At 47.5% G+C, this 25,339-nt stretch overlaps 1 protein-coding gene across 1 annotated transcript in view; it reads right to left on the minus strand.

The window, feature by feature from the left end:
• Positions 1-25,339, minus strand: part of VWF (von Willebrand factor) — a 214,944-nt gene that overhangs the window by 182,696 nt on the left and 6,909 nt on the right. The window contains exons 3-8 of the mRNA XM_055000628.1: positions 24,038-24,187; positions 22,126-22,228; positions 21,817-22,025; positions 13,642-13,766; positions 6,555-6,771; positions 4,682-4,804 (exon numbers count right to left, since the gene is read on the minus strand). Of these exons, the coding sequence (XP_054856603.1) occupies positions 4,682-4,804; positions 6,555-6,771; positions 13,642-13,766; positions 21,817-22,025; positions 22,126-22,228; positions 24,038-24,187 (927 nt within the window). The remainder of the gene's footprint in view (positions 1-4,681; positions 4,805-6,554; positions 6,772-13,641; positions 13,767-21,816; positions 22,026-22,125; positions 22,229-24,037; positions 24,188-25,339) is intronic.

The following is a 25,339-nucleotide window of genomic DNA, read 5'->3' on the forward strand; positions in this document are numbered from 1 at the left end:
GAAACTCTCAAGCAGCCTGCTGAACTGCTGGACCGCCTGTGTCTACCAGTCCCAGAGTTCCTTTTGCAGAGGTCGGGGGGGCACCTAGGTCCCAAGGGGCCCAGGGGCCCAGGAGCCAAAGTGGGAATGCAGATGGCTGGGGGCCAAAGGGCAGCAGGGTACCAAACTCCTACACACAGACATGCTGAAGCCGAACTCAGAAGAAATTGCTTCCAAACGGACACCTTTAACTGATATTTTATATTTGTTTATATGTTTTCTGCTTTTTAGGTTTCTATTGCTCACATTTTATTTGTGATTTTTATATATTTTACTGTAAACATTTCATAATGGAAAGGTAAGATCCACATCTTTAAAAGTATATATAAATAATAGATTTCTGGCAGGACTTGAGCTGTGTTCCCAGCTTCTGAAGGCTAGAAATCGCTTAAGGTGCTAAATTTGCACAGATTATCAGCCACAAACAGTGCAATCCTAAAAAGCAGAGTGGAAAGCGCTTAGGGAGTGAACTAAGCCTTGCGCGGGCATAAATGGCATTTATGTGGCTGTAACTCCCCCTCTGCCGGTGCCCACCCAAGGCGCACTACTGCAGATGGGTCGCCGTTGGCAGGCACGCTTGGCAGCTGAGCAGAGGTGTAAGTGCAGTGCAAGTTCCCACGTCAGCAGCACTAGAAGGGGTGGGGCGGGGGCAGGCCATGAGTTTGTCCATATCCAAAGCCACTCCAGGCCCGGGAACTCCCCTACAGCAGTGGAAAGTTACGCCACAAAAAAGGAGGCGTAGCCCATAGGCGCCCGTTGAACAGGAAAACTCGGGCTCCTCTCCTAGTGCCCAGCCCCGCCACCATGGCCCAAAGGAGCATAGAATGGGAACTACCACGGGGGCGAATCTGCATGAACTTCTGGGGTGGGCGAGCAGGGCCGGTGCGCCCATTGAGGTCAGGTAGGCGGTGGCCTCAGGCGCGGGGTGCTGGAAGAAGCGCCGGAGGAGGTGCGGGGGGCGGGAGTGCACGCCACAAAGCAGCAGCCTCCTATCTCTCCCGCCTCGCGCCGCCGCCACCGCCAGCACAAGCCCCCGGCTGGGCGCAGCTGCCGCAGGCAAGCATCTGCGGCGGCGCAGGCAACCGAGTGGGAGAGCTTGGAGGCCGCCCGCCGCAGCGATTGGGCCAGCGGCAGCACGCGCGCTCCCGTGATGATGTCACACATGACGTCATCACGCAGGATGGTGCACGCGTGCTTGCACGCGCTTGCAGGGGGCACCCGGCCAGCTGGCCGCGAGCGCTGCAAACCCTTGCGCCGCCCCTGTGGGCGAGCCCCCCTCCCCACACACAATCAGCTGCCCACACACCCTACAAAGCCTCTGGTTGCACTGCTCATGACCCCAGGTAGGTGAGCACACGGCCAGAGGCTCTGCCCATCAACCTTCTGCCGTGGGGACTTTGCGTGCGAGGCAGGAGAGTGGGTACTCATGATGGCGGGCCCTGAATGCACTGGAGGAGACTTAGCGGGAAAACTGGGAGAACTTTGCACTCACTCAAGGGAAGAAGGGCAAAGTCCAGAATGTCTGACTAACAATAACCACCTAAGTCTCCTTGCAGGTTATCTGACTCTGGAGTTCCAGCTTGGTAAGGAGCGAAGGAGCACTGACAGGTAAGAAAGTGCAGGGGTGGCGGCTAACCCGGCTCGCTGATTTGTGCCAGCTGCCCCCCTCACCTGAGTTCTCCTGACTGCCAGCCTCTTCAGGTGAGGCTCGGTGGGGGAGAGGGTGGTGGCAGCAGCCCCTGCCTGCCCCAGAGGCAGTTGCCCAGAAAACTACTCTTGACACAGCCAATTGGGGGGGGCACTACCCATGTGGGAGCTCTATTCAGACTCCCTCAGCTGGGGCCCCTCCCGGCAGAGAAGGAAGTGCAGCCAGTGGTTGGCTTGACTGGGTGTTGTAACATCCTGTTGCTGGAGGGTGATCAGCCACTTGACTTTCTCCCTCATGGGACAAGATCATCCCAAGGCAGAGCGCTGTCTCACCAGAGAGTCATGCATCATCTGGTTGCGAGCTACACCTGTGGAGTTGCCGCCACAGCTCTTAATCAAAGGACACCTTCCCAGATGTTGCAGATTGGGCTTGGCCTCAGCCACACACTGGCCTGGGTCACTTGCAACATGTGTCTGTTTCCCTTGCAGGCAGATCGCCACTTGTCTGGGAGACCAAGGGGCATGGCTGTCTGAGCTCCCCGTAAGCCTCCGCAAGTGCCATTCAGGTCCTGCCCAGGGAGCAGTTTACCAAGACAGCCCGCGGCTTGGCCACATTGGCAGGAAATACTTCCAGAGAACCTCTGCACCTTTTCCAGTTTAATAAAATATGTGTTGAAAAACAAGAAACTGCTGCCTGTTCGCTCGCTCTCCTGACATTGACAGTAGCTGCTGCTACCCCCAACTCCCCATCATCTTCTCACACATCCCTGCAATTTTTTCCTGGCTTGGGGCTGGGATCGATGGGGTGGGCTTTGCTGCCAGGAGGAGCAGGCATCAAGTGGCGCCCTGTCCAGCTTCCCTGCCCCCTTCCCACCCCTCAATGTAAGTTCTGGCAGTAGGGTGGGAATTGAAGTGTGGCCTGTGAATGTCTGGCGGGGGGGGGGGAATGCTCCACTGAGCATGTTCATTCTCTGACAGACTGAGCTGCTGGCGTCTGATAAGCCAGGCAGAGGGGAAGGAGGAAGTTACTGCAGGGAGGTGGGGGATGTGGAGCGACATCTTCGGATCTCCTCTTCCTCCAGGAGGATGGACCACCCTCCATTTCGCTGTTTGCAGAAGCAGGGATGGACTTGGGAAATCTGGCACAGGGAGGGGGTGAATGGCGGCCCCCGGAGCAGTTTCTCTTCTCCCACGGGCTGTCAGTCCATGGGGGGGGGGGCGTCGGACCTGAACTGGGGCATGGCTCTCAAGGTCCAACCGGCATTCTCACGTCATTGTGATGTAGTGATTGTTCAAATGGCGCCACTGCAAGTCTGTGGGTGCTTTGCACTCCCTTCCGGCCTCTCATGTGATTTCCAGTGGGCATTCCTGTCGCTCGTTGGAGAACCCCCCCCCCACCTGCCTCCCTGGATCCTGGGGGCTGTTCCCAAGTGCTGCAGGCTTACTGGTCCCACTTTTCAGGGAGAGAAAACCTGTTTCCCACTGTAGCAGCAGCGGCGGGGATTTGCAGGCACACTGAGCTGTGGCCACCGGCCTGGCCGTCATTGGAAATGGGGGCTGGACAGGGAAGAGGGTGGATGTTCAATCTGGACCTTCACTGTCACCTCTGCCCCCCTCCCAGGCAGGGATGCCTGCTCTCCAAGAGGGGGGGGTGGCAGTGGGGATCACAGCCTGCCCATTGGCTACACCACTGCTTGCCCCTCGCCTGCCTGTCAGGGGAGTGGTGTGGCCATTGGCTGGTGTGAGTGGGGTTGTTGGGGAACAGCGGGTGAGTGCTCCTGGCGGTGGCCGCTCCTCACCTTGCTACGCTCGGGCGCTGGCGGGACTCCCCTGCAAAAGTCCATAGGGAGCCATGGAGCATGAGCGACGACACTGCCTCGGGGCTTAGCTGCCCATGCAGAGTGGGAAAAGTTGGCACTACTGATCACTAACTTAACCACCAAAAAATATCAAGGGGTTTCTTAATGAGGTGATCCATACAAGCAGATTTTTTCTCTCTGAAAAGCAGTGCTTCCAGGGCTTTTTTTCAGGGGGAACGCGGGGGGACGGAGTTCCGGAACCTCTGGAAAATGGTCACATGGCTGGTGGCCCCGCCCCCTGATCTCCAGACAGAGGGGAGTTGAGATTGCCCTACGCGCCACTCAGCGGCGCGGAGGGCAATCTCAACTCCCCTCTGTCTGGAGATCAGGTAGTGGGACCACCAGCCATGTGACCATTTTCTCTGAGGGCAGCCCACTGAGTTCCGCCACCTCTTTTCCCAGAAAAAAAAACCCTGAGTGCTTCTATCACTACCACCCTTTCTCTAAAGTAGACAGCCACAGAAGAGTGATCAGTATGCCTATTCTTTCACACAGGGCGACCAACAGGCCTAGTTGATACCTAGTTTGAGCATGGTGTGCATGTTAAATGATGCTTCTAGAATCCTAGTCAACACACTGGGGTTGTTGGTTGATGTGAGAGTGTTCTTCAGTAAAGGAACAGTCACAGAAAAGATTTCTGAACATAAAGCATTTAAAGACATTGCCCTAGCAGATCATGTTTGCCTCAGTTGAGATGTGCAAGTATCAGCAAGCTAAAGCAATATGCTCCATTGCTTCCCCAGGTTCTATCAAACTACCCAACCCCATATATCCTCCCTCCCTTCCTTCTTCCTCCAGCTGAACTTGCCCGCTTAGAGATAATTCAGAAGTACCCCAGACTTTGCAGGCAAAAGGAAAGGGCTCGTGTGTTTATTTTTCATTTATTCATTCACCAACTGCTACTGGAACTCACATATGCCCTTAATTCTTTGTATTCAATAAGTAGCCCTTTGATAAAAACACACATGCAGGCAGTATAGAAACGGACTTATTCTGGGATGCAGAAAGGGGGAGAGGAGAAGAGAGACAAATACATGTAAACATTTGAAAACAGACACCGATTTACTTCTTTAAGCAAAATAGGAAGCACTGCTGTCCAATGATTCCCTCAGTAAACAAATCAGCATATAAATTACCCGGGCAGCTGCAGCCATCCACGCATTTTTCTTTACACCCTGTATTGATGTTCAAGCTTTGGCAGGTTCTGGCACAAGGGGAAATGCATTCCTTGTACTCCAAGCCAACGGGACATCTTGGCCCTGAAACAGTTTCATGATTTTGAGCCACAAATAATTTAATGGAAGGAGGAAGATCATACAAGGTCAAATCTTCTCTTATGATATAATGTATTTTTCACATTATTATTTCTAACAAGAAAAATGCATGAGGAGAAATATATAACTGGGATATTACCGGGGGCAGTTACCCTTAATTCGACACTCTGCATCAGGGATCCACAGCCTGTGCTTCTGCAGTCAAATGTTGCTTAGTATGGAACCATATACGGCTTTTTAAAAAGAAAATGAAATCTTTAAGGTAAGGTATACTGGAGGGGCAAATGGCAAAGCTAAAATAACCAGTGATTGGAATCAGTGAAGGCAGGCAAAGATTTTTATGAGACTAAAGGGCTTCTTAAAGACGCTTTGCAGAAAGGGCAATGAGAGAGAACAGTTGCCAGTAATCCACGTTTAAACCATGCATCGATTTACGTCCATGTGTATTTATTACTTATTTGGAGACCTTGTGTATATCACTTTCTTATAACGGACTCACAGCAACCAGAGTTTGGAATGTGGAAACTATGGATTATTCATCATCATGTTAATGATCACTAATAAGTTTTATGTTTTCAATTATGCAAATAGGCTTTCATACCAGTTCTTTGTTGATATTTTGCTCTGAATTGCAAGTGCCATAGTTAGAATTTTGACCTATTTTGGCTTTCACTATAAAAGGTTGCTGAGCCCTGCTGCAAGGGGCTCCTATCCATCACGGGTGGCTAACTACTAGCTGTTATTGGAACTAAAGACACCTAAAGAAACATAAAAATCAGTAGTTGGCCCCACCTACTGGATTGAAGAGCAAGAAGTGTCTTATGTATTGGGGGGGGGGGACCCTAAACATAGGTTACTAAATTATAGCCCTGCCAACACACAATCTTCAGCTACCATTTCACCTAGAACAAGTATTGGTAACCTGCAACCACAGGTGAGATGCAGCCTGAAAGAAATCTCAGCTTGCCTAAGGGAGACCTCATGGAACAGTCAGCAAGTGAAGACTTGGGTTACCAACAGGGGGAGATGAGGGAATGCCAAGGTTGGCATCCTTGGCATAATGTCACTTCCAGCATTGCACAGAAGGGATGTCATCGTGCCAGAGTGACGCTCTAGCATTTGGCCAAAAGTCTATGGTTCAAACATAGAGCTTGGGGCACATGTGGCCCAAAGTCACCATGTCACTTCTGGGTAGCTCAGAAAGTGATATTATTACACCGGGAATGCCACTTGTCCCCACCCCCCATTTTCCTCCTGAATGGTGGCAGGCAGTAGAGAGGAGGAGATTTCCCACTGCCAGCAGGCAGCCTCAGTTACCACCCTCCAGGTGGGGGGATGAAGTTCTTCCAGAATTACAATTGATCTCCAGATGACAGAGATCAGCTGCCCTGGAAGAAATGGCAGGTTTGTAGGGTGGACTCTATGGTATCACATCCCACTGAGCTCCTTCTCCTTTTCAAATGCTGCCCTCCCCATGTACCACCTCCAAATCACCAGGAATTTCTAAAACTAGAGTTGGCAACTCTAGTGAGGGCTGTAATCAGCAGGCCTTGGTGAAGCAGTGGGAAGGCAACAGTTCTATCTGTGCCAGCGGACAATCATGGCCATCGGCTCTTTTCAGGTCAGTACCAACAATTCAAGTTGTATCTCACCTTCTCACCCCCACCCCAATTTTATGAACAAGAGTGCATTATCTTCTATTTGGCACTTCAGAGGTCAAGCATTTAAAACTTACCACATGTGCTGTCAGCAGGCCAGCCTTCCAGAATCACACCTTGCCGAGCACAATTTCTAGCATACTCCAGAAAAACTGGGCAGTGGCAGGTCCTTTCCTGGGCACAGGTGCACATGTCTTCTTCACAGAGGGCAATGAATTTGTCAGGGTCAACCAGGTGATGGCATTTGGAAAACACAAGTGAAGTCCGGAGGAGCTGGCAATTCTCTATAACACCCTTAAAGGAAAGAACAATGTGAATTGCTACCAAATTATTATAATGGGATTGGGATAGAGTTGCCAACCTCCAGTAGGGCCTGGAGTTCTCCCAGAATTACAACTGACCTCCAGACTAAGGAGATCCATTCCCCTGGAGGAAATGGCAGTTTTGAAGGGTGCCTTCTGTGGCATCACTTCCTTGCTGAACTTCCTCCCTTACCCAAACTCCACCCTGCCCTGGCTCACTAAAAATCACCAGGAATTCCCCAACTCAGAGTTGGCAACCCTAGGTATGGACGAGGTGGAAGAAGATGTTATTATGAGCCTTTTGGCAGCTACTCCCCCTCTCCACTGTACGAATTATTCCTGGGAAGTGGGCTTGCTGTCTGCCTGCCTCAGTCGTCTATTACGTTAGCCACAGGAAATAGAGTCTCTCTATACGAGACATTTTACATGGGGTCGCTCACGTGTAGGGAGATGCAATGTTAGCTGGGAAGCATAGTTTAAATTTCACATCTCTACAAGAGGGTAGTTTAAAAAGACAGAGCCAGCAGAAATTGCTCCTCTGAGGGTTTGTTAATTTCATCTTCGCTGGTGAAATTGACAGAGCCTTAGGGGAGGCGAAGATGAAATTAACAAACCCTCTGAGGAGCAATCTTCACAGGCTCTGTCTTTTTAAACTACCCTAGTGTAGAGAAGTGAAATTGACAGAGCCTTTGGCTCTGGCTTTTTAAACTACACTTCCCAGCTAACATTGTGTCTCCCTGCATTTGAACATCCCCATGTAAAATATCTCGTGTAGAGAGACTCAACAGTCAAACCACGAAATGCTGCAGCTTTACTTATTTATTTGTTTGTTTGTTTATATCCCACTCTTCTACCCAATGGGGCCCTAAAGAGACTTACAATATTAAAAACAAAAAAATAGAAACAAAAAGGGCTTCTGAATACTGAGCTGTTTGCTCCCCTCCACAACTAGCAGCTCTTCCTCCCAGCTAAAAACAGAGGACCAAGAGTCCTTTGCCTCCCACCCAAAGGGCTCCCATGATCAGAGGAGCAGCTTTATGGTTACAGGGGCTCTGCTGCCCTGGGAGATCCCCTACTCTTTGGGCAGTAAGGAGACCCAGAGGAGGAGCAAGTGAGTGGAGGCTCATACATCCAGGATATTCCTTGAGGCGGAATAATTTATACACAACATGTGAGAGAAAGAGAAAAGAGAGGGGATTATTTTGTATGATAAATTGAAATTACATGCCAGAGTAATAAATCAGAATGAAATATTCTTTTTTATTTTGAAACGATATTTTAAAAAACATTCCGACCATATATTTCACATCTCACTCATTTAAGTCAACTTTGTCAACAATTTACCAGAATTTCAGATTGAAATGTTGAGGAATAAAACCAGATGATAATTGTTAGACAGATAGACATCTTGCCACCTGCCTTTGAGATAACTACTAGGCCTCTGGCAGGACACAAACCCAGGCCTGAACCTCTCACAACCCACTCCCGTTCTGCAAGAATGGTGTTGGTGGAAGGCCCAGGCTGAGAGAGTGCAGAGGCGGCAAAGTGCCAGAATGGCAGCATGAAATCTCAGCTTGTATCCAGAACACTGCTTTGAAAGTAGTACAGCTTTGCAAGATCTGAGCCAAAGCACAGCACACTCTCAGGAGCCTCCATACTTGCCAGCAAGTGTAGCTGGGCCAGATCAACTCCAAGCCTATTTGGGCCGAGGCTTCGGAAGGCTGCATTGCTGGATCCGCTATTCCACCCGGGGCAAGCCTTGTGCTCCAGCTTCCAGCCTTCAGCTCCAAGCTTCAGCCTATCCTCCCAACTCTAACCAGCCAAGCCTGAGGCCTTAGTCCTAAAATTGCCAGGTCCTCTTGCCCTCCTAGTGGGAGGGTGGGGATCCAGAACTTTCTGCTGCCCCTTGCACATGCACAAAGAGTGAGTGCAGCCTGTGCCAGTGCAACGATGTCACTTCTGGGAAGTGACATCATTACGCAAGCCTGGGAGTGTGCATGAGTTTGAGGGCCCAAATCAGCTTGCTATGAAGCATGGTAGCATTTTCGGGGCAGCGCAATGACGTCAGTGAGGTTGTGCTGGCCCAAAGAGCATACCCAGAGGCCTGTTCCCTGCCTTTCCCCCTGTCGGTCAGGTAAGTGGTGGCAGGAGGCAGAAAGTGGTTAGTTAATGTATAATTTTCATTGTCATTATATGAGTGAATTGGAATGGTCCACTGAATTGACAGAACAACGAAAACAGTGTAGTTCAAAGGCATTTGAATTAGGAAAAGATTTATTAGACAGTGTTTTGCAGATTGAAATCTATCTTTCTGCATTTTTCACCCATAAAATAAGGATATCCCAGAGCTTTTCTTGACAGCTCCCTACACTGCAGCTTGCTACACGCTCCAGGACAAGATGTGTCCTGCAATTCCTCAAGGTTGCACAAAAACCATATAATTTGGTGATGTCTGCAGAATTCAGCTTCCAGATCACCTAAGCATCCCTTTTAAAATAATATAAGCAAACTAGAAACAATACCCATTGTGTGAAAAAATACAACGGGCTCTAGAAAACTGATTCGGTGGGCCCCCTCCTAGCAGCAAGCAGGCACTTCAGAGTGGCCTAGAGGCCAGACCGAGAGGGCGCTGAGGGGAGGCATGGGGAGAAGTGCTTAGGCCCCTGGGAGCAGCCTTGAGGCCAGAGTCGTTGGCGATGCACCTGGGCCGGGATAAAAAGTGAGTCGTCGCCAATATGGCTTGCCTTGTATATAGTAGGATGGCTTGTCCTTGCTGGCTCAAGGCCCAAATAAGATCTGCAGACCCTTGGGCAACAGGCTTCAGACCCCAGCAGAACCCTATGACTAGCAAAAGCAGAGTAAGCTATGAAGCACAAGAACAACTGAAGAACAAATTGTGCAAAACAAGAAAATTTTGTAAATGTGTCCAATATGCATGAGCCATACGGGTCAAGGAATTCAGGTTTCTTTTGGTATAAAGAACAGTGGCCATAATGTCTGTGGTACACAAATGGTCACTTCACTTCTTAGGGGGTTTAGGGACCCTGAGCAAGACACTTGAGTTATCTTGCAGCCAGGGCTGGACACTGAGGGAGAGAGAGAGACGCTGAGAAGGGGAAGAGACAGCCTTAATCCAGTAACACTCATCCAAACAAGCCACAAAGAATTCAGGGGGGAAAATAATAAAGAGCATTCTCTGCTCTTAGGGGGAAAGCTGTTTCCTGCTTTGACTACTCTCTTGACTTTCAGCCATGGCACCAAAACCACTGACAGGAGAATCTCTCACAGGCACCACTGATCTAAGAGCCTCCTCCTTCCATCTTTGACCATGTCCGTTTAGCAGCCCCCCAATCTGTGTTCATGGCTCTTCTTTGAAGAAGGAGCTATGAAGTAACATTAGATAATAAGGAAAAATACTTGCCTCTCCCCATTATGAAGCAACAGCTGTGCATCCCCACACACTGCGCATTCAGGGACACAACTTCATTCAGGGGAGATGGCCAGGCCTCCCCGAAGTTCCCTTTCCTAGCATCTTTTTATTAAGAAGTAAACATTTCTCTCCCCGCCCCCCTCACCAGGATCCTAAGAACGCAATCCACAATCAAAGACCAAAAACCTATTTAGGCTTATAGCAGTATTTTTGCAGTGTCTGTAACTCTCTCTGCCTTACTTTCACCACCAAAATTATTTTTATAGACTATTAGGTTTTAAGCCACTCTTCTTCTAAGTGCGAGGGGCTCACACATGGTTTCTGACTAGAGTTGCCACTTGTAGCTGTTGCTGGCACCCACACAGGAGAATTTGGAGAGTGAGGACAAGCTCCTCCCTGCCCAACATCATTACCGGCACAAAAACGGAAGCGACGTCATTGCATTGCCACGATGCTCTGAAGTTTGCCCAAAACTCTGTGGTCAAACCATAGAGTTGTGGGTGACCCTTAGAGCATCCTGCCAATATGATGATGTCACTTCTGGTTTTGCACTGGGTGTGATTTTGTGCATTAAAGCAACATCAAAAAGCACCCCCATTTTTCTTCTTCTATCGGCCTGTTGGGTGATGAGGCCTCCTTCCCCACCCCATTTGATCTCCACAACCAGACTGAAGCAGGATAGGCTGAGAGATATTGAGCAGTGAACTGTGGGACTACGTCGTGGTCAGATCGGACCCTCAATTCCCTCCTCTAAGGGACAGCCCTTCGTCTTCTGCACTACACCAATCAAGACACGTGTCCTCTTCAGTCAGTGGATTTCGTTGCAATTTATCTGTATCCAGGTGGTATTCTTTATAGATTCTCTGCAATGCTGATTCTCTGGCCAAGCCACCTGAGCAATTGCTTGGAACAACACAACGAGGGAGGCCCAAGTTGCTCCAAGCCATCAAATATGGCTGGCATCCCCATGCCATTACTAGCCAAGCTAAGGCCTTGTGGAAGCACCACAACTGCTTGCTTTGCACCCAGCCAGCATGTATGCAGGCCCCAATGGTGGTAAGTACACTTTGCCTGGAGTGACAAAATACCTTAACCTGGTTCCAAATTATCTGCTCCAGGCTGAGGGTTACAAGGCTAGATTTAACATCCACTGAAGTCCCTGGAAGGGATCATAAAGCACTTTGAGACGAGCCACTGAACAGTGGGCTGAGAAGGGACAAGGCAGCCTCTACAGTCTTGGAACAGGCAAAATACAGACTCAACCACAACTATTGTTCTCTGGTCCGAACAGATGACCACAGCACACTGCAAGGGGCCGAGGGATGGAAGAACTTTGCATTCCGGAGGCAGCCGCCAGCAAACAAAGAAAGCTGTTTTCTTGATGGAAAAGATCAAAATTCTTCAGCAGGCGCTGGCATTGCTGGACTGCTATTAATAGAACAATGTTTTGCCTTGAGACCGAAGTTATGAGACCAATGTTTGAAAATGCTGCCAGCCTCATGAATTCACACTATACAGAGGCCTCTTTTTTTCAGCCTGCAGAAGAAAGGGCCTTTTGTCAAAACAGCTGTATCGAAAGGTAGTTAAGCACAGACACAACTGTCGCGATGGTCTTTTTTTTATCATCTTGTCATTCCTCCTGCTTTTAAATCAGGCCTGGTTGTGGACTAAATTTACCAGTTTTGAGGTGGGCCCCGGAGATCTGGAATTACAACTGAGCCCGGCCTGCGGAGATCAGTACCCCTGGGGGAAATGGCCACTTCAGAGGGTGGACTCAATGTGATCACATTCGCATTGAGCTCCTGCCCCTCCCCATGCACAGCCCTCAAATCTCCAGGAATTTCCCAGGCTGGAGATGGCAACCACAATCTGGACAGAGGTGGCTCTACTATGTACCAGGGTGAGGAAGGCAGCAAATCTTAGGTGTCAGGAAAGGCAGCAAAATGAGAGAAACAGATCTCGTTCTCCATGAGTATCCACTGGGTTTGGGAAGTTTCCCGGCACTGCCCTCATTCCGAAGACGGTGCCAATTCATAGGAAGGAGTTGCCAGAGGCACCCAGATGTGGTTTTGGCCTTGAGTTATTGTGAGTCACAGTAGTAAAATGTCAATTACTATGATGGCCGGGACACAGAGTATTTAAAAATAGTCGGTAATGTTGTAAAAACTACCATTGAGATGATCAGTTCTACAATCAGGGCTTTTTTTCAGCGGGAACACGGTGGAACGGAGTTCCGGAACCTCTTGAAAATGGTCACATGGCTGGTGGCCCCGCCCCCTGATCTCCAGAAACAGGGGAGTTGAGATTGCCCTCCGTGCCGCTAAGCCATGTGACCATTTTCTCCTAGGGCAACCCACTGAGTTCCACCACTTCTTTTCCCAGAAAAAAAGCCCTGTCTACAATAATAAAAGCAGCTCAACAACCAACACTTCACCATCCAATTTAAACAGCAATAACTTTGTATGAGTCCGTATAAAGAATGAACCGATTTTGAAGACCCTCCAGAACAAGTCTCTCTGTTCATCACCCCAGAAGGCGTGCAGGGATGGTGCTAGCTATGGGAAGCATGAAACCCAAAATAAAGGGAGAGGCATCAGTCAGCAGAAAGATCAAAAGACAGAAAACAAAGCATGTGAGGGGAGTTACAATCTTTGTTTTCTAGCAACAAACTCATTATCTGTATTGCTGGGTGGTGCTACAGGGAAACTAGCCTTATGCTCACACCTCAAAGAACTCAGTGATGAAATTATAAACACAGCACAATGAAAGAGAATAATTGTCCAGCCATGGTTTGCATGCCTGCAGAAGCAAATGTTGGTGTCGCTTCTTGGAGAATTTCCAGCTAATTGTTTTTTCTATGTGCTGTTCTGATACACTGAAATTCTTCAGGTGAAACTCACCCTATCACTTTATCTCCACACCAGAACATGCTTCATTTGCTCATTTTGTGTGTGTCAGGTTACAGTTAAAGGCAAGAACAGCCGGAAAGCAAGAGTCTAAGATTCCTTAATCTTCTGCAGTAAATATCAGTTTTTAAAAATACATTTCTAAGATCGTCTTCTCCAGATTGCAAAAAAGGAACACAACAAGGACTAGAAAGACCCTCACTAGACATTTACAAAATGCAGCCAGTAGGAAGATATATATGGGAGTTCAGGAGGGGGAAGGGTTCAGAATCTATTTTGTTTATTTAGAGCATTTATATATCCCCATTTTTCCATCCAAGTTCTGTTCCCCAATGTCCTTATTTGGGAATTCTGACACAAACGTTAACCCAAAATTGCTTTAACTATGATTCCTGGTTCTTAAATATGATTTACTGCTACTGTTTTTATTGTTTACTTTGTTGATTGGAATATTGTTGTTTTATTATTGCTTTCTTTCACCACCATTGCCATTCCCTGAAGCAGGCCTGGGCTGTTCTGTACCAACCTTATCTGCCATCTCAGATGAAATGTTGCATGTCTGACTTGGGGGCGTTGCTCTTTGGCATCTCTCTTCTCCTCTGCGCATGGCCCAGGAATTAGCAAAATTGTAGCTGTTCTCCTCCAAAGTACCTGCAACGGATGGGAGGAGGAGTGAAGTTCATGAATCCAGAAGCTAAGTAAGCTTTATCTTAATCTGAGAACACTAAAATGAAGAAATCTCCTTTCTTGAGCGGTAGGTCATCTGTGGAAAAGTACCCAGAAGAACCCAAGTTAAACTATAATGCTGAAAATGGTAACTCTTTTGTAAGCTTATTTTCCCATAACAGATAGAGCCTGAAAAATGATTTTATTGCTATGATCCTCAAGAAGTAAATTATTATTTGCAAGATTCTTTCCCTTTCCTCTCCTGTCAGGTTATCTTCAGCAGACTCTAAGGGCTTGCGTAAAGACAAAAGGAATAACATTATTTAAAACAATATACTTTTGAACTGGTTGTTCAGGATGAAAAGGATTTCATCCAAGAAGGTGCTTCTGGTTCTGGACCTGAATCTTGCATTTCATCCAAGAATCCTTAGAGCTGAGATTCCACCACACATTCAATGACTTTGCCCAAGTATGGTATTTTGAAGACTGACCTAAAGCGGTTCAAAGCAGGGGCACCGAGGATGAAAGACTATGGGTCAGTGGAAGAGCATCTATTTTGCACGCTGAAGGACTCGGGTTTGATCACCAGCTTCACCAGTTAAAGGAATCCAGGAGCGGCTGACCTTGGAGAACCGCTTACCAATTAGGGTAGACACATGGCTGACCCTGATAGACCAAGAAGCTGACTAAGCAGAGGGCAGCTTCATGTGTGAAGATTTTCCATGGTTTCCTTCAAGGTTCCTATCCAGCGTAGGCTGGACTAAGAGCCAGAAGGCCAAAGCTGCGTGCCAGAGAAGGGAAGAGACTGTCCAGAGCTAGATCTGTTTCTCCCACCTGTCAAAGGGGTCAGATCACACCTGCTTCCTAGCACTGCCCTAAGAACATTCCAGATACTCAGAGAATTGAGTTAGTTCCAGCTGGAGCCAGACTCGAAAGAGGCCGACCTTCCAACTCTTGTTATCAGGAGTTCTGATAACACCCTCAACATTTATTTTGCAACCACCCTGGAAAACGTTTTGCTGTGTTTGGAAAGAGACACGGTTTTCACAGGATTTATATTATTTTCATAACTTTTGAGTTTCACATTTCAAATAGAACGAGAGTTGCTAAAACATCAGCCCTACTTAACGCTTGGGTGGACGACTTCTTCGGCCCTGAGACTTTCAGAGATGGGGCTCACCCATGCCAAGAACAAGTCAGAACGTACCTGGCCCACAGAGATCAGGCTTGTGTTTTGGATTTAGCACTGTAATCTCCCTTCTGCCACTTGCAGGTCTCCTGGGATGATGCAGTCCTGGTGGCTTTGTTGCCAGGCAGCAAACCATAAAGGCATTCAGCTACACAGTTAAGTGTTTGCGTGTATTTATTTGAAACATTTCTGTGCTGCCTTGACCTTTGGACTTCAGGCCAATAGCAGCCGCATTCGAGGAGGCAAGCATTGTTCTGAGCTTCTGTGCTTACGGTGGGGGCGTTTTGTAAGAACAGACAGACGTGAGCTTGGTATTCTCATGAGCTGAATTCACTGGCATGTAAATTGTTCTCTAATTATATCAGATGAGGGCAGGGAGGTCTCCAAGTCCAACCTGAAGGTTTGCAATGAAGAAGAGCCTTGTGACTGGCCCACCTATGTGGCTATTTACAGGCCCCCTTCACACAGTCCCACATAGCTATGGTGTGAGTTGATGAATACGGCAGCCAGGGCTTTTTTTCAGCTGGAACGTGGTGGAATGGAGTTCCAGAACCTCTTGAAAATGGTCACATGGGCTGGTGGCCCCACCCCCTGATCTCCAGACAGAGGGGAGTTTAGGTTGCCCTTTGCGCCACTCCAGCAGTGCGGAGGGCAATCTAAACTCCCCTCTGCCCGGAGATCAGGGGGCGGGGCCACCAGCCATATGACCATTTTGTCCGAGGGTAACCTGCTGAGTTCCACCACCTCTTTTCCCAGAAAAAAGACCTGACAGCAGCCATTGTGGCACGGCTGATTGGTTGGGTCTTACCAATAAAATAGTTCCTGTAGTGATAGTAGTGATCAATTGGGGGGGGGACCTGTCAGAGTGTCAGTTTGCTCGTCAGTTCTCTAGCCAGAGTTATGCCATTTTAATTTGCTATAATCTGTAGTTGTTTAGTTTTCCTCCCTCTAGGCCCAGGTGGTGCCCAGGCCACATATATCCATGGGAGCGAAGAGTTCTTATCAGTCCGTTCCGGCCAAAGACCTTGACATCCTTGCCTTCCCATGCCTTCGCAGACAGGACTAAGTGAGGAGGCTGGGACTGGGTGTTTGAAGTGTTGTCATTTCATGTGTCATTCTCAACAAAGCTTTTGTTCAGCCAAGAGTCGCAAACCCTTGGAATGTGGACACCTGTATCCTGAGCATAATCTTCCAATAAACCTCTTGAAACCAAGAAACCTTGTGCTTCTTGCAGAGGGGGGAGATGAACTTTGGACAACTGGGATTCCATAGTCTGACAGAACCATGATTATTTCATAGAATCAGAGGGTTGGAAGGGACCTCCAAGGTCATCTAGTCCAACCCCCTGCACAATGCAGGAAGTTCACAACTACACCCCCCCTCCGACTGCCCCAGTGACCCCTGCTCCATACTCAGAAGATGGCAAAACACCATCAGGATCCCTAGCCAAACTAGCCTGGGGAAAATTGCTTCTTGACCCCAAAGTGGTGATTGGCATTACCCTGGGCACATAAGAAGGAACCACAAGACTAAGCACGGATGTAACCCTTCCTGCCCTCCCTCTCATGATCTGCCTAAGTTCACAGGATAAGCATTGCTGTCAGATGGCCATCTAGCCTCTGCTTAAAAACCTCCAAAGAAGGAGAGCCTACCACCTCACCTCCTGGTTGTTTCAGATGATCTGCAGTGGAACAGCAAGATTTGGGTCCAGTAGCATCTTAAAGACCAGGGTATAAGATTTCCAGGGCATAAACTTTCGAGAGTCAAGCTCCCTTTGTGAGGGGAAATCCAATGAGGAGAGCCTGACCTATACCCTGGAAATCTTGGTTTTTAAGGTGCTACTGGCCTTGAATCTTGCTCTTCTACTGCAGACCAACATAGTTACCCACCTGAAACCAGCTCCGTCTTGTATCTGATGAAGGGAGCTTGACTCTTGAAAGCTTATACCTTTAAGGTGTTACTGGACTTAAATCTTGTTCTTGAAGTGGGACACTGATGTTTTGCAGTAAGGGACAACTCTTTCAGGGTCTTTTCCATGTAAGCAACATTTGGTAAGATCCAAGCTACATATACAAGTCATATTACAGACTTTAGATGATAGGAAGCCATTTCTGGCTCTCCAAAACTCCCATGTAGCAGAAAAACTCAACTTGAACAAGCAGCTTGGTCCTCAAGGCTTTGCAAGAGAAAGCCCCATTTCCTTCAGCAAGGCTTGCAACAACCAAGTACTGTGAGTATTGAAGAGAGATGTAGAGACTGAACATTGCAAGGGCAGCATGGGTCTTCATCTAGCATTGGACACAGTCAGCAGAAGGCTTCTGTGAGCAGTCGACCCCAGCCTCCACCATTTTATAACAGCTTACAATATAAAAATCACAAGCCCCTTGAATTTAATGCGGCTTGATTCACATTAAAGAAATTCCAGCCAGCTGAGCAAAGCATTGCCGAGTCCCACCTGGGAGAGTAAGTCATGAATGGAATGTGAATGCAAATAGAGTGATCAGGTGTGATTGAATCCTGCCCCTCCAAGCTGCGGAATGTGCAGTCTTGACATTAAGGATACTCAATGAGTCACCACCTTAACATTCCGATCTCCCCCTCCTTTCCATGATTGAATCCTATCTATGCTCTAGGGCCATCAATCTGCTCTGATAAGTTTGTAACTTCCTCCAGAGAACATCTAATCAAGATCTAAATTCATTACCAAACTCAGGGAACATTTCATTAGCACCCAGGAGAGACCAGCCCGATTCTTTCGCCACACCCTGGTAGCACCAATCCAAAGGTACTCAAACCTTTGTCATTCCCCGGAGGTGACCTTTAAGGGCTTTGTCCTAACTGCCAAGGCACCTTCCCGCCTCAGGGCTGGATTTGCACTATAAAAACCCAGGATTTGCCCCATTCAAATTGTGCATGCCTCTTCAGATCCAAGTGCTGTACCCTTAAGGTATCCTTCCCTAAGACTCTCCTGGTCAAGAACACTGGCTTTTTGAAGCCCTCTTCCCCTGTGGACTATTCTGCTCTTCGGTTAGGTAATTATCACCCCCAAATCCCTCAAGCATATTCCACTTTCACCACTACTTTTCCTAGGAACCTTGTATGCTTGTAAGTTATTTCTTGTAAGTGTGCATTTTCTCCTTTAAATAAAAACTACTCTTAATTTGGAAGAAACCATCTCTCATCAGTTTCCTTGGGTGGAGGATCTTGCTTGTTACCCCTCTCACATAGCCTACTCCTTGCCACTAATTCCCCCGACTTGCAAGGAGTCCCATTCCGGTAACAGCTTCCATCAGGGTAAACCTGCTTTTGCCCCCTCATTAACTCTGCATTTGTAACAGGAACACAAGTTGTGCCTGACAGTAGCAACATTTAGGGCCAAGCAGGACATGCAGGTTTTTAACAGGAACCCAGACACAACTCAGGTTTCCACAGCCACATAGCAGTTAAAAAGTAAATGGCTGTTAAAATAAAAGACAGCCGAAACTGCCTGAGAATGCCTCCGCGGGGGAAGGTGGGGCCTCTCTCCCGCCCCCAAGCCATTTCCCCATGTCACAATAGCACGGGAGGGGGTTCCGGAACAGAAAAAACAGGGGGGAAACTCTCCCCCCTGCTATTTTGACAGGGGGAAACGGCTTGAGGGGGGAGGGAGGAGCCCTTCCTTCATCCACAGAGGTATTCCACCCTGAGCCTGCTGGTGAGAGGAGGGCGAAATATAAATCGAATAAATAAATAAATTCTGACGCATTTAGGCTCTTTATTTTTAATAGCTATTCCCCAAAGCTGCAGTGTAGCTGCAGGGAACTCGAGTTGGGTCAGGGTTCGCCAGACCCAGCTCTTTAAAAACCTGCACGTCAAGCCTGGCCCTCCGTCTCTTCCCTTTTGTTGAATCATTGCAGATTTCCCACTCAGGCTCCTGAACTGAGTCAGTGTTTTCAAAAGAAGGATGTTTTTCAGGTACAATGATTCAACACTGAAGCAAGTACAAGGTCAGTCGGAGACAATGAAAAAGGACCTTTGGCATTTGGCTCTTGATGTAATGGCCGAGTCCCAGTTCTCTGGGTACACATCTGTAGAGGTTTCAGAGCAAACACCATTGGCATCTGGGGAAGGCCTCCAATACAGTTCTTGTGCATTAAATTCTTAGCCCCCTTGCAATAATGTCTGCGGGGCTGGACCTATGCACAAGCAAAGTAAGCTACAGTTTAGGGCCACTAAGTATTTAAAAAAAAAACTCCTAAAAATTACTAAATTACCATTTTTGTAATGTTCCAAGGCCTCTTGAACTTGGAGTCTCAAATGCCTGTGGGTTATTTACATGACATCTGAATGTACTTTTTTATTTCACTTTTTGGATTTCAGCAAGGTTTCGCTGCAATGCTAAAAACATTTTCCTGGGTGTAAGCCATATTGAATAAAATGAGACTTACTTTCAAGTAGACCCGCTTCCTAGTCATGCCACTATGCCAGAATTGCATGAGTGGTGACCGAGTCTATGTCCAGACGTTTTCTTGCTTCACAATTGGCCAGAATATTCATTTGTATTACACACATTTCCTCTCCAGTGTTTGCTCTTCCAAATTAGCAAAGTAAACCCCATGAGAATGGTTCAGTTATGATTCAGGCCTATGGGAGAGCCCATCTACAGACCAAGAGTGTATGCTTTGCATAAAGGAAGTCCTGCATTCAGTCCCTGGAATCTCTAGTTCAAAAGGTTTCTGGTAGTGGGGCTAAGCGTAAGACTTTGGAGAGAGGCCAAATAGTCTGACTCAGTATAAAGCAGCTTCCTAAGATGCAGAGATAAAAATGCGAGCCAGGAAATCCAATCACTCAGATGCCTCAACTCGCTTCCATTCTCTCAGCTCCAGTCTTCCCAACTGCAACATGGGGATAACAACAGTGACCTACCCTACAGGGTTACAAGGATGACTGAGAGGGAAACTACATGAGACCCCTGGGGTGTGTGTGGGGTCCCGCAAGGTTTCCTGGGTAGTGTAGTCTTACAAGAAACAACCTCTTGATGTGATTCTTTGCCAAGGGAAGAGTGATGTAAGGGATTCTCTCTCTTTCTCTTGCAAAAAGCTGCCCTGGACTCCCTGCCTCCTGTTATGTCCCCCACCCACCCCCACCCCACCCCACCCCACCCCCAAGCAAAACCCAAGCTGAGGCTTTTTGACAGAATCCCTCCCATCACTCTTCCCCCAGTGGAGAATTACATTGAGCAGCTGTTCTTTGTAAGACTACACTGCCCAGGGAACGTTGCAGGGCCCAACAGGTGAAGAACACATGTCTGGCATCTCATGTAGTTTGGCTCTCAGCTAGCATACATGAAGATAGATCAAGATATTTAGCCATATTAGTCTGTCTGTAGCAGTAGAAAAGAGCAGGAGTCTAGTAGCACCTATAAATCTAACAAAATTAGTAGTAGGGGATGAGCCCACTTCTTCAGGTACAGCTAGAATGTGAGTCCATCTGTCCTGATATCTTGAGGAGTGGAGTGATTTCAGATGCCGAATGAGAATAGCCGATGAATGACAATAGCAGGTGTGATTGGATAGGGTGTGGTATTCAGAGGGATGGTGAGTGTGGAGAAATCAGCATTGGTAATGAGACAAGCAGCCTAAACCTTGATTCAGTTAATGCATTGTCTTGAGCTTTGTTATCATTTGCAATTCAGAAGCTCAAGACAATGTATTCACCTGGACTGAATTGAGACCCAGGCTTCCTGTCTCACAAAAGCTCACACCCTCCCACAAATTTTGTTAGTCTCACAGGTGCTACAAGACTCTGCCTCTTTTCTAGCATAGATGAAGTGCCCTGACCATTACACTAAAGATCAAAAGACTAGATAGATTTCCTCAGGTCGAATATATACATTACACGTGACACAAATTGGGTCACGGGTACCCGACCCTACTCTCAGTCACACATTCACCTGTAAAAAAATCTCTCAGTCATTCCATGCAACTCCAAATGCTGTGAGGGGGGAGGAAGGCCTTCAGGATTCCCTCCTGCACCATTTTCACTAATGGAAATGGCTATGAGAGGGAGACCTATTTGTTCCCAAATGCTGTGTGGGGAAAGAGAGACAAATGCCCGCCCCCCCTACACACACACACACACACACACACACGCACGCGCACAACTGTTCCCACTGGTGAAAACAGCAGGAAGGAAGTCTGACTGCTCCTTCCTTGTCACCGTGTTTGCACTCTCCATCATGCAGAGTGATAGAGAGGTTAGTCCCCATGTGAATGTGTGACTAAGAGTCTCTCTACCTGAGGCATCTGACATGTGAAGAACACGTGTCGGGAGATGCAATGTTAGCTGAGAAGGGTAGTTTAAAAAGACAGAGCTGGTAGAAGGGCAAATCCTTTGCTAAACACTGGAGGTGTGCGAAGGGGCTGTGACAATGCCAGAAGGGAAACTTCAGCCCTTTATAACCTCTCCAGGTCCAAGCCTACCTCTGGAAGGCAGCTCCAGCCCGTTTCCATTCCTGGCTGCCCTCTGGTTGCAAGCAATCCCACAGTTTTAGACTGGAGAGGTGAAATTGACAGAGCCTTCCTGGAGGCCAAGATGAAATTAACAAACCTGCTGAGGAGCGATCTCCGCCAGCTCTGTCTTATTAAACTACGTTTCCCAGCTAACATTGCGTCTCCCTGCGTCTCTCTTGTAGAGAGACTTCAAGAGTTGTCTTGGGCACCCGTGAGCCTACTTGTGGCACATATAATGCGCGTTTTGACCCTCAGCTATGTTTGCTGTTGAGAAATCGGCCTTCCAGCCAGTGCTGCTGAAGGAGCACCTGAATAAGCTCTGCTTTCCACTCGCCAGAGCAACTCTGATACTTACCTTCCTGTGTCATAAAATCATCTTCAGCAAATCTGTTGAAGTTGCCACACAGCCCACAGGTCCTGTTATAATGCTTGTCTGCAAAGGTGACTTGGATGTTTCCGCTGAGATCCACCTTTGCCACAAAGCCATGCTCCTCACTAGAGAGTTTGTGATAACCTGCCTCGATTTCTAGGAACACCCCATTGGAGGCATACGGTACGGAAATCCTGTTGGGACAGAAATAAGGATACTTTCATGTTGGGCATATGAAACAGCACATTGCTTGCAACTCCGAGGTGAGCTCAAAGCCACACCTGAAATATTTACCTTTTGCCACTCTGTGTCACGGTGCCATCTAAAAACAAACGGACATCGAAATATTCCCCTAGGTACAGAGAGAGGCTGTTTCTTCTTCCATTCTGATAGTCACCTGAAAACAAACAAAAGATTGAGATATTTTTCCCATACAAATGAATTGCTTTTCAAAAAATATATATATATTTCAAGCCGACCTCCTAAACAGTTTCAGAGTCTAGCCACAGCATGAAGGTTTAATGTTGGTACTTCAGGGGCAGACTAGCCTTTTAACCCTATGAGGAAAGTTCTGGGTGGGCCACTGCTCTGGAGAGCCATTGGTGGCCAGGACAAAACTGAGCCCAGCAGTCTTCTCTCCACTGGGAGTCCCTCAGACCTGTTGTGCAGTGTGTCATGTCTGTATCCCTACATCCATGTCATTGTTCTATGTGGTGAACCATTGCTAATGCTGTACCTTAATGTCATTTTGCAAATGCCTTAACCATCATTTTCGTTTCTCAAGCATCCTGAGAACACAGCTGGCTTATCTCCTTCCTTTGAAGCTCCTAGGCGCAACCTTGCACTGTCTGAAATGTTACAGTTTAATCTTATGCCTTTTGTCCTGTCTAGGCTGATGTATAAACCCTGGAAGAAATTCCCAGAACGTTTCCTGTGCAAACCTGTAGTCTAGGTGGGAGGGGGGGGGGAATTATTGGGTATTTAGAGTTGTACTGTCTTCAAGTTTCTATTCCTGTCAAGGAACGTGTACTGCTTAGATGCTTTCTTGCTTCTGAGTAATCCTATGGACATATATATGGAAGTGATTTGATTTCTGAATAAAACCATTTAACCAAGAGCTTGGGCTTCTTGTTGCAATGGTACAGGGACCTGTCTGCCCTATCCTGTCACCCGTAGCCTGGCACAGTGATGATGGCAACGCGCAGAGGGACCGCTTGGCTCTGCTTATTCTGGGGCTGTTTCAGCGTTCCAGTCTGCTCCCATTGGGAGTTTATTAAACAAAAATCCCACCGCAGGAAGAGGAACAGAGTAGCAAAGCAGCAGCTGTACACCCTCTGCTTTGGTGTGTTCCAGAATCTCTGGGAGGCCAGTAGAAACAGATGCCAGCTCTGGCTTGGGAAATTCCTGGAAATTTGGGAGTGAAGCCTGGGAAGGGTAGAGGTGGAGCTCAGTAGGGAGGAGAAGCCATGAGACCACCCTCTGAAGCTGTCATTTCTTCCAGGGAAAATTATTTCTGTAGTCTGGAGATCAGTTATAGTTCCAGGAGATCCTCAGGGCTCACCTGGAGGTTGGTAACCCTAAAGGGAGCTTGACTCTCAAAAGCTTATACCCTGGAAACTCTTTTGGTATAGTGGTTAAGAGTGGCAGGACTCTAATCTGGAGAGCCAGGTTTGTTTCCCCATTCCTCCACTTGAAGCCAGCTGGGTGACCTTGGGCTAGTCACGGCTCTCTCGGAGCTCTCTCAGCCCCACCCACCTCACAGGGTGTTTTGTTGTGGGGATAATAATAACATACTTTGTAAACTGCTCTCAGTGGGTGTTAGGTTGTCCTGAAGGGTAGTATATAAATCGAATGTTGTTATTGTTGTTGTTGTTGTCTTTAAGGTGTTACTGGATTCAAATTTTGCCCTTAGGAATCACTCTGCAGTAGACTATAGGAACAGTGAAAGGCAGTATTAAGCTGCAATTTTATACACACTTACCCAATAGTGAGCCTTGCTGAACTGGACCAGACTTACTTCTGAATAAACCTTTATTGGATTGGGCTGTAAGTTGTTGATGCTGAGTGGCAACAGCAATACACCTCTTGGGTGTACATCTGAATGCAGAGCATATGGCCACTTTGGACACTCTGATAAAGTGGGTGCACCTTTACCTGAAGAGCAGACATGATGGGACTATGAGAAATAAATGAAGCTTAGACTCACCCAAGAGTGAGAAAGACCTCTTTTGGCAGTCTCCGGCTAATAGATAACTGCAGTCCCCAGCAAAGTCATACAGAGACTCATCAAACGTCTTAATGTGGTCACCTCCAAATAGACTGCAGTACGTGGAAGGCTGAACAACTTCTTTTCCAGCTGCAAGATAATCATTTGATGAGCATCTCAATCATAGGGTTGGCACACCATTAAGCTAGCAACATGTACAAGGAAAATAAAATACTGTTATTAGGGCCATCCAGTACTTACAATGCAATGAGCAAGCAGTCAGGGTGGAAAGAACTTGCCCACATGCTGAATATGGGTGGGTGGGTGGGTTGTGAGAACGAGGCATGGCCTGAAGCAGGCATGCCATCTGTGGAACTTTTGGAGCTGCCTTATCAGGTTTTATTGTGGGCTCTTAGCAGAAAAAGTTCTCCAGGGGTTAAGCGGGAGGTCCTTCCCAGCTCTACTCCCCAAGATCCATTGAACTGGCTTTGCTGTTGGAAACTACGCCAAGGACTTTGTAAATATGAAACATGTGCTTCTACCACTGGTAGGACTTTGTTTCCAAATTTCTGGAAGGTCTGGTCCAGTCCTATCCAGACGAAGGCTGAAAGCAGCCCCAACTGCAGGTTATTTATGTGCACACAGTAGCAAGTGCCCAGCTGAACCACACAACAGCTCTGGGAAATATAGAATTGTCTTCTCCAATCTGAAATTTACCCTAAAACAACCGGGTTCATTGAGAAATGGCTCCCATTTCTTGAACACATTACCAAAGAGGATATTCTACCCCAAAACCCAGTCTATCTGAAACTCATATATCTATAAAATTTAGCTACCTTAACAGTATAAGATATCTAAGGTTACTCTCTGTTGTGTGCAGTGTTCAGCCATGGAGTAAATACGGACATCATTAATAGAATGTTATAGCTAATATCTCTCTCATTTGCAGCTTGCATTAGCTTAAACTTAATATGTTTAATTGGCTCTGATAATATGACCTGTTTTCTGTAATTTGTTCTCAGTTATATCGTGACTCATATGAAACATCAATATGATATGTTGTAAATCTTAGAATCAAAAATAAAATTGGGGGGGAGAGAGAACAGCACTGGTTCTCAGACTTTCAGGAACTCTTGTCAAACTGAGTCCCGTGTCCACAAAGTAAAGATTCTCTGTTTTGCATTCACTACCACTGCAAATGCACAGAAGGCACCCCATGGGAGATTTCCGCACCCTTCCTCTGCCAGCCACCATTTCCCCTGCATTCCCCCCCCCACCCCCAACCGCTGCACTGCTGAAGGG

The sequence above is a fragment of the Eublepharis macularius genome, chromosome 16 (genome assembly GCF_028583425.1).
Source record: "Eublepharis macularius isolate TG4126 chromosome 16, MPM_Emac_v1.0, whole genome shotgun sequence".
NCBI lineage: Eukaryota > Metazoa > Chordata > Lepidosauria > Squamata > Eublepharidae > Eublepharis > Eublepharis macularius.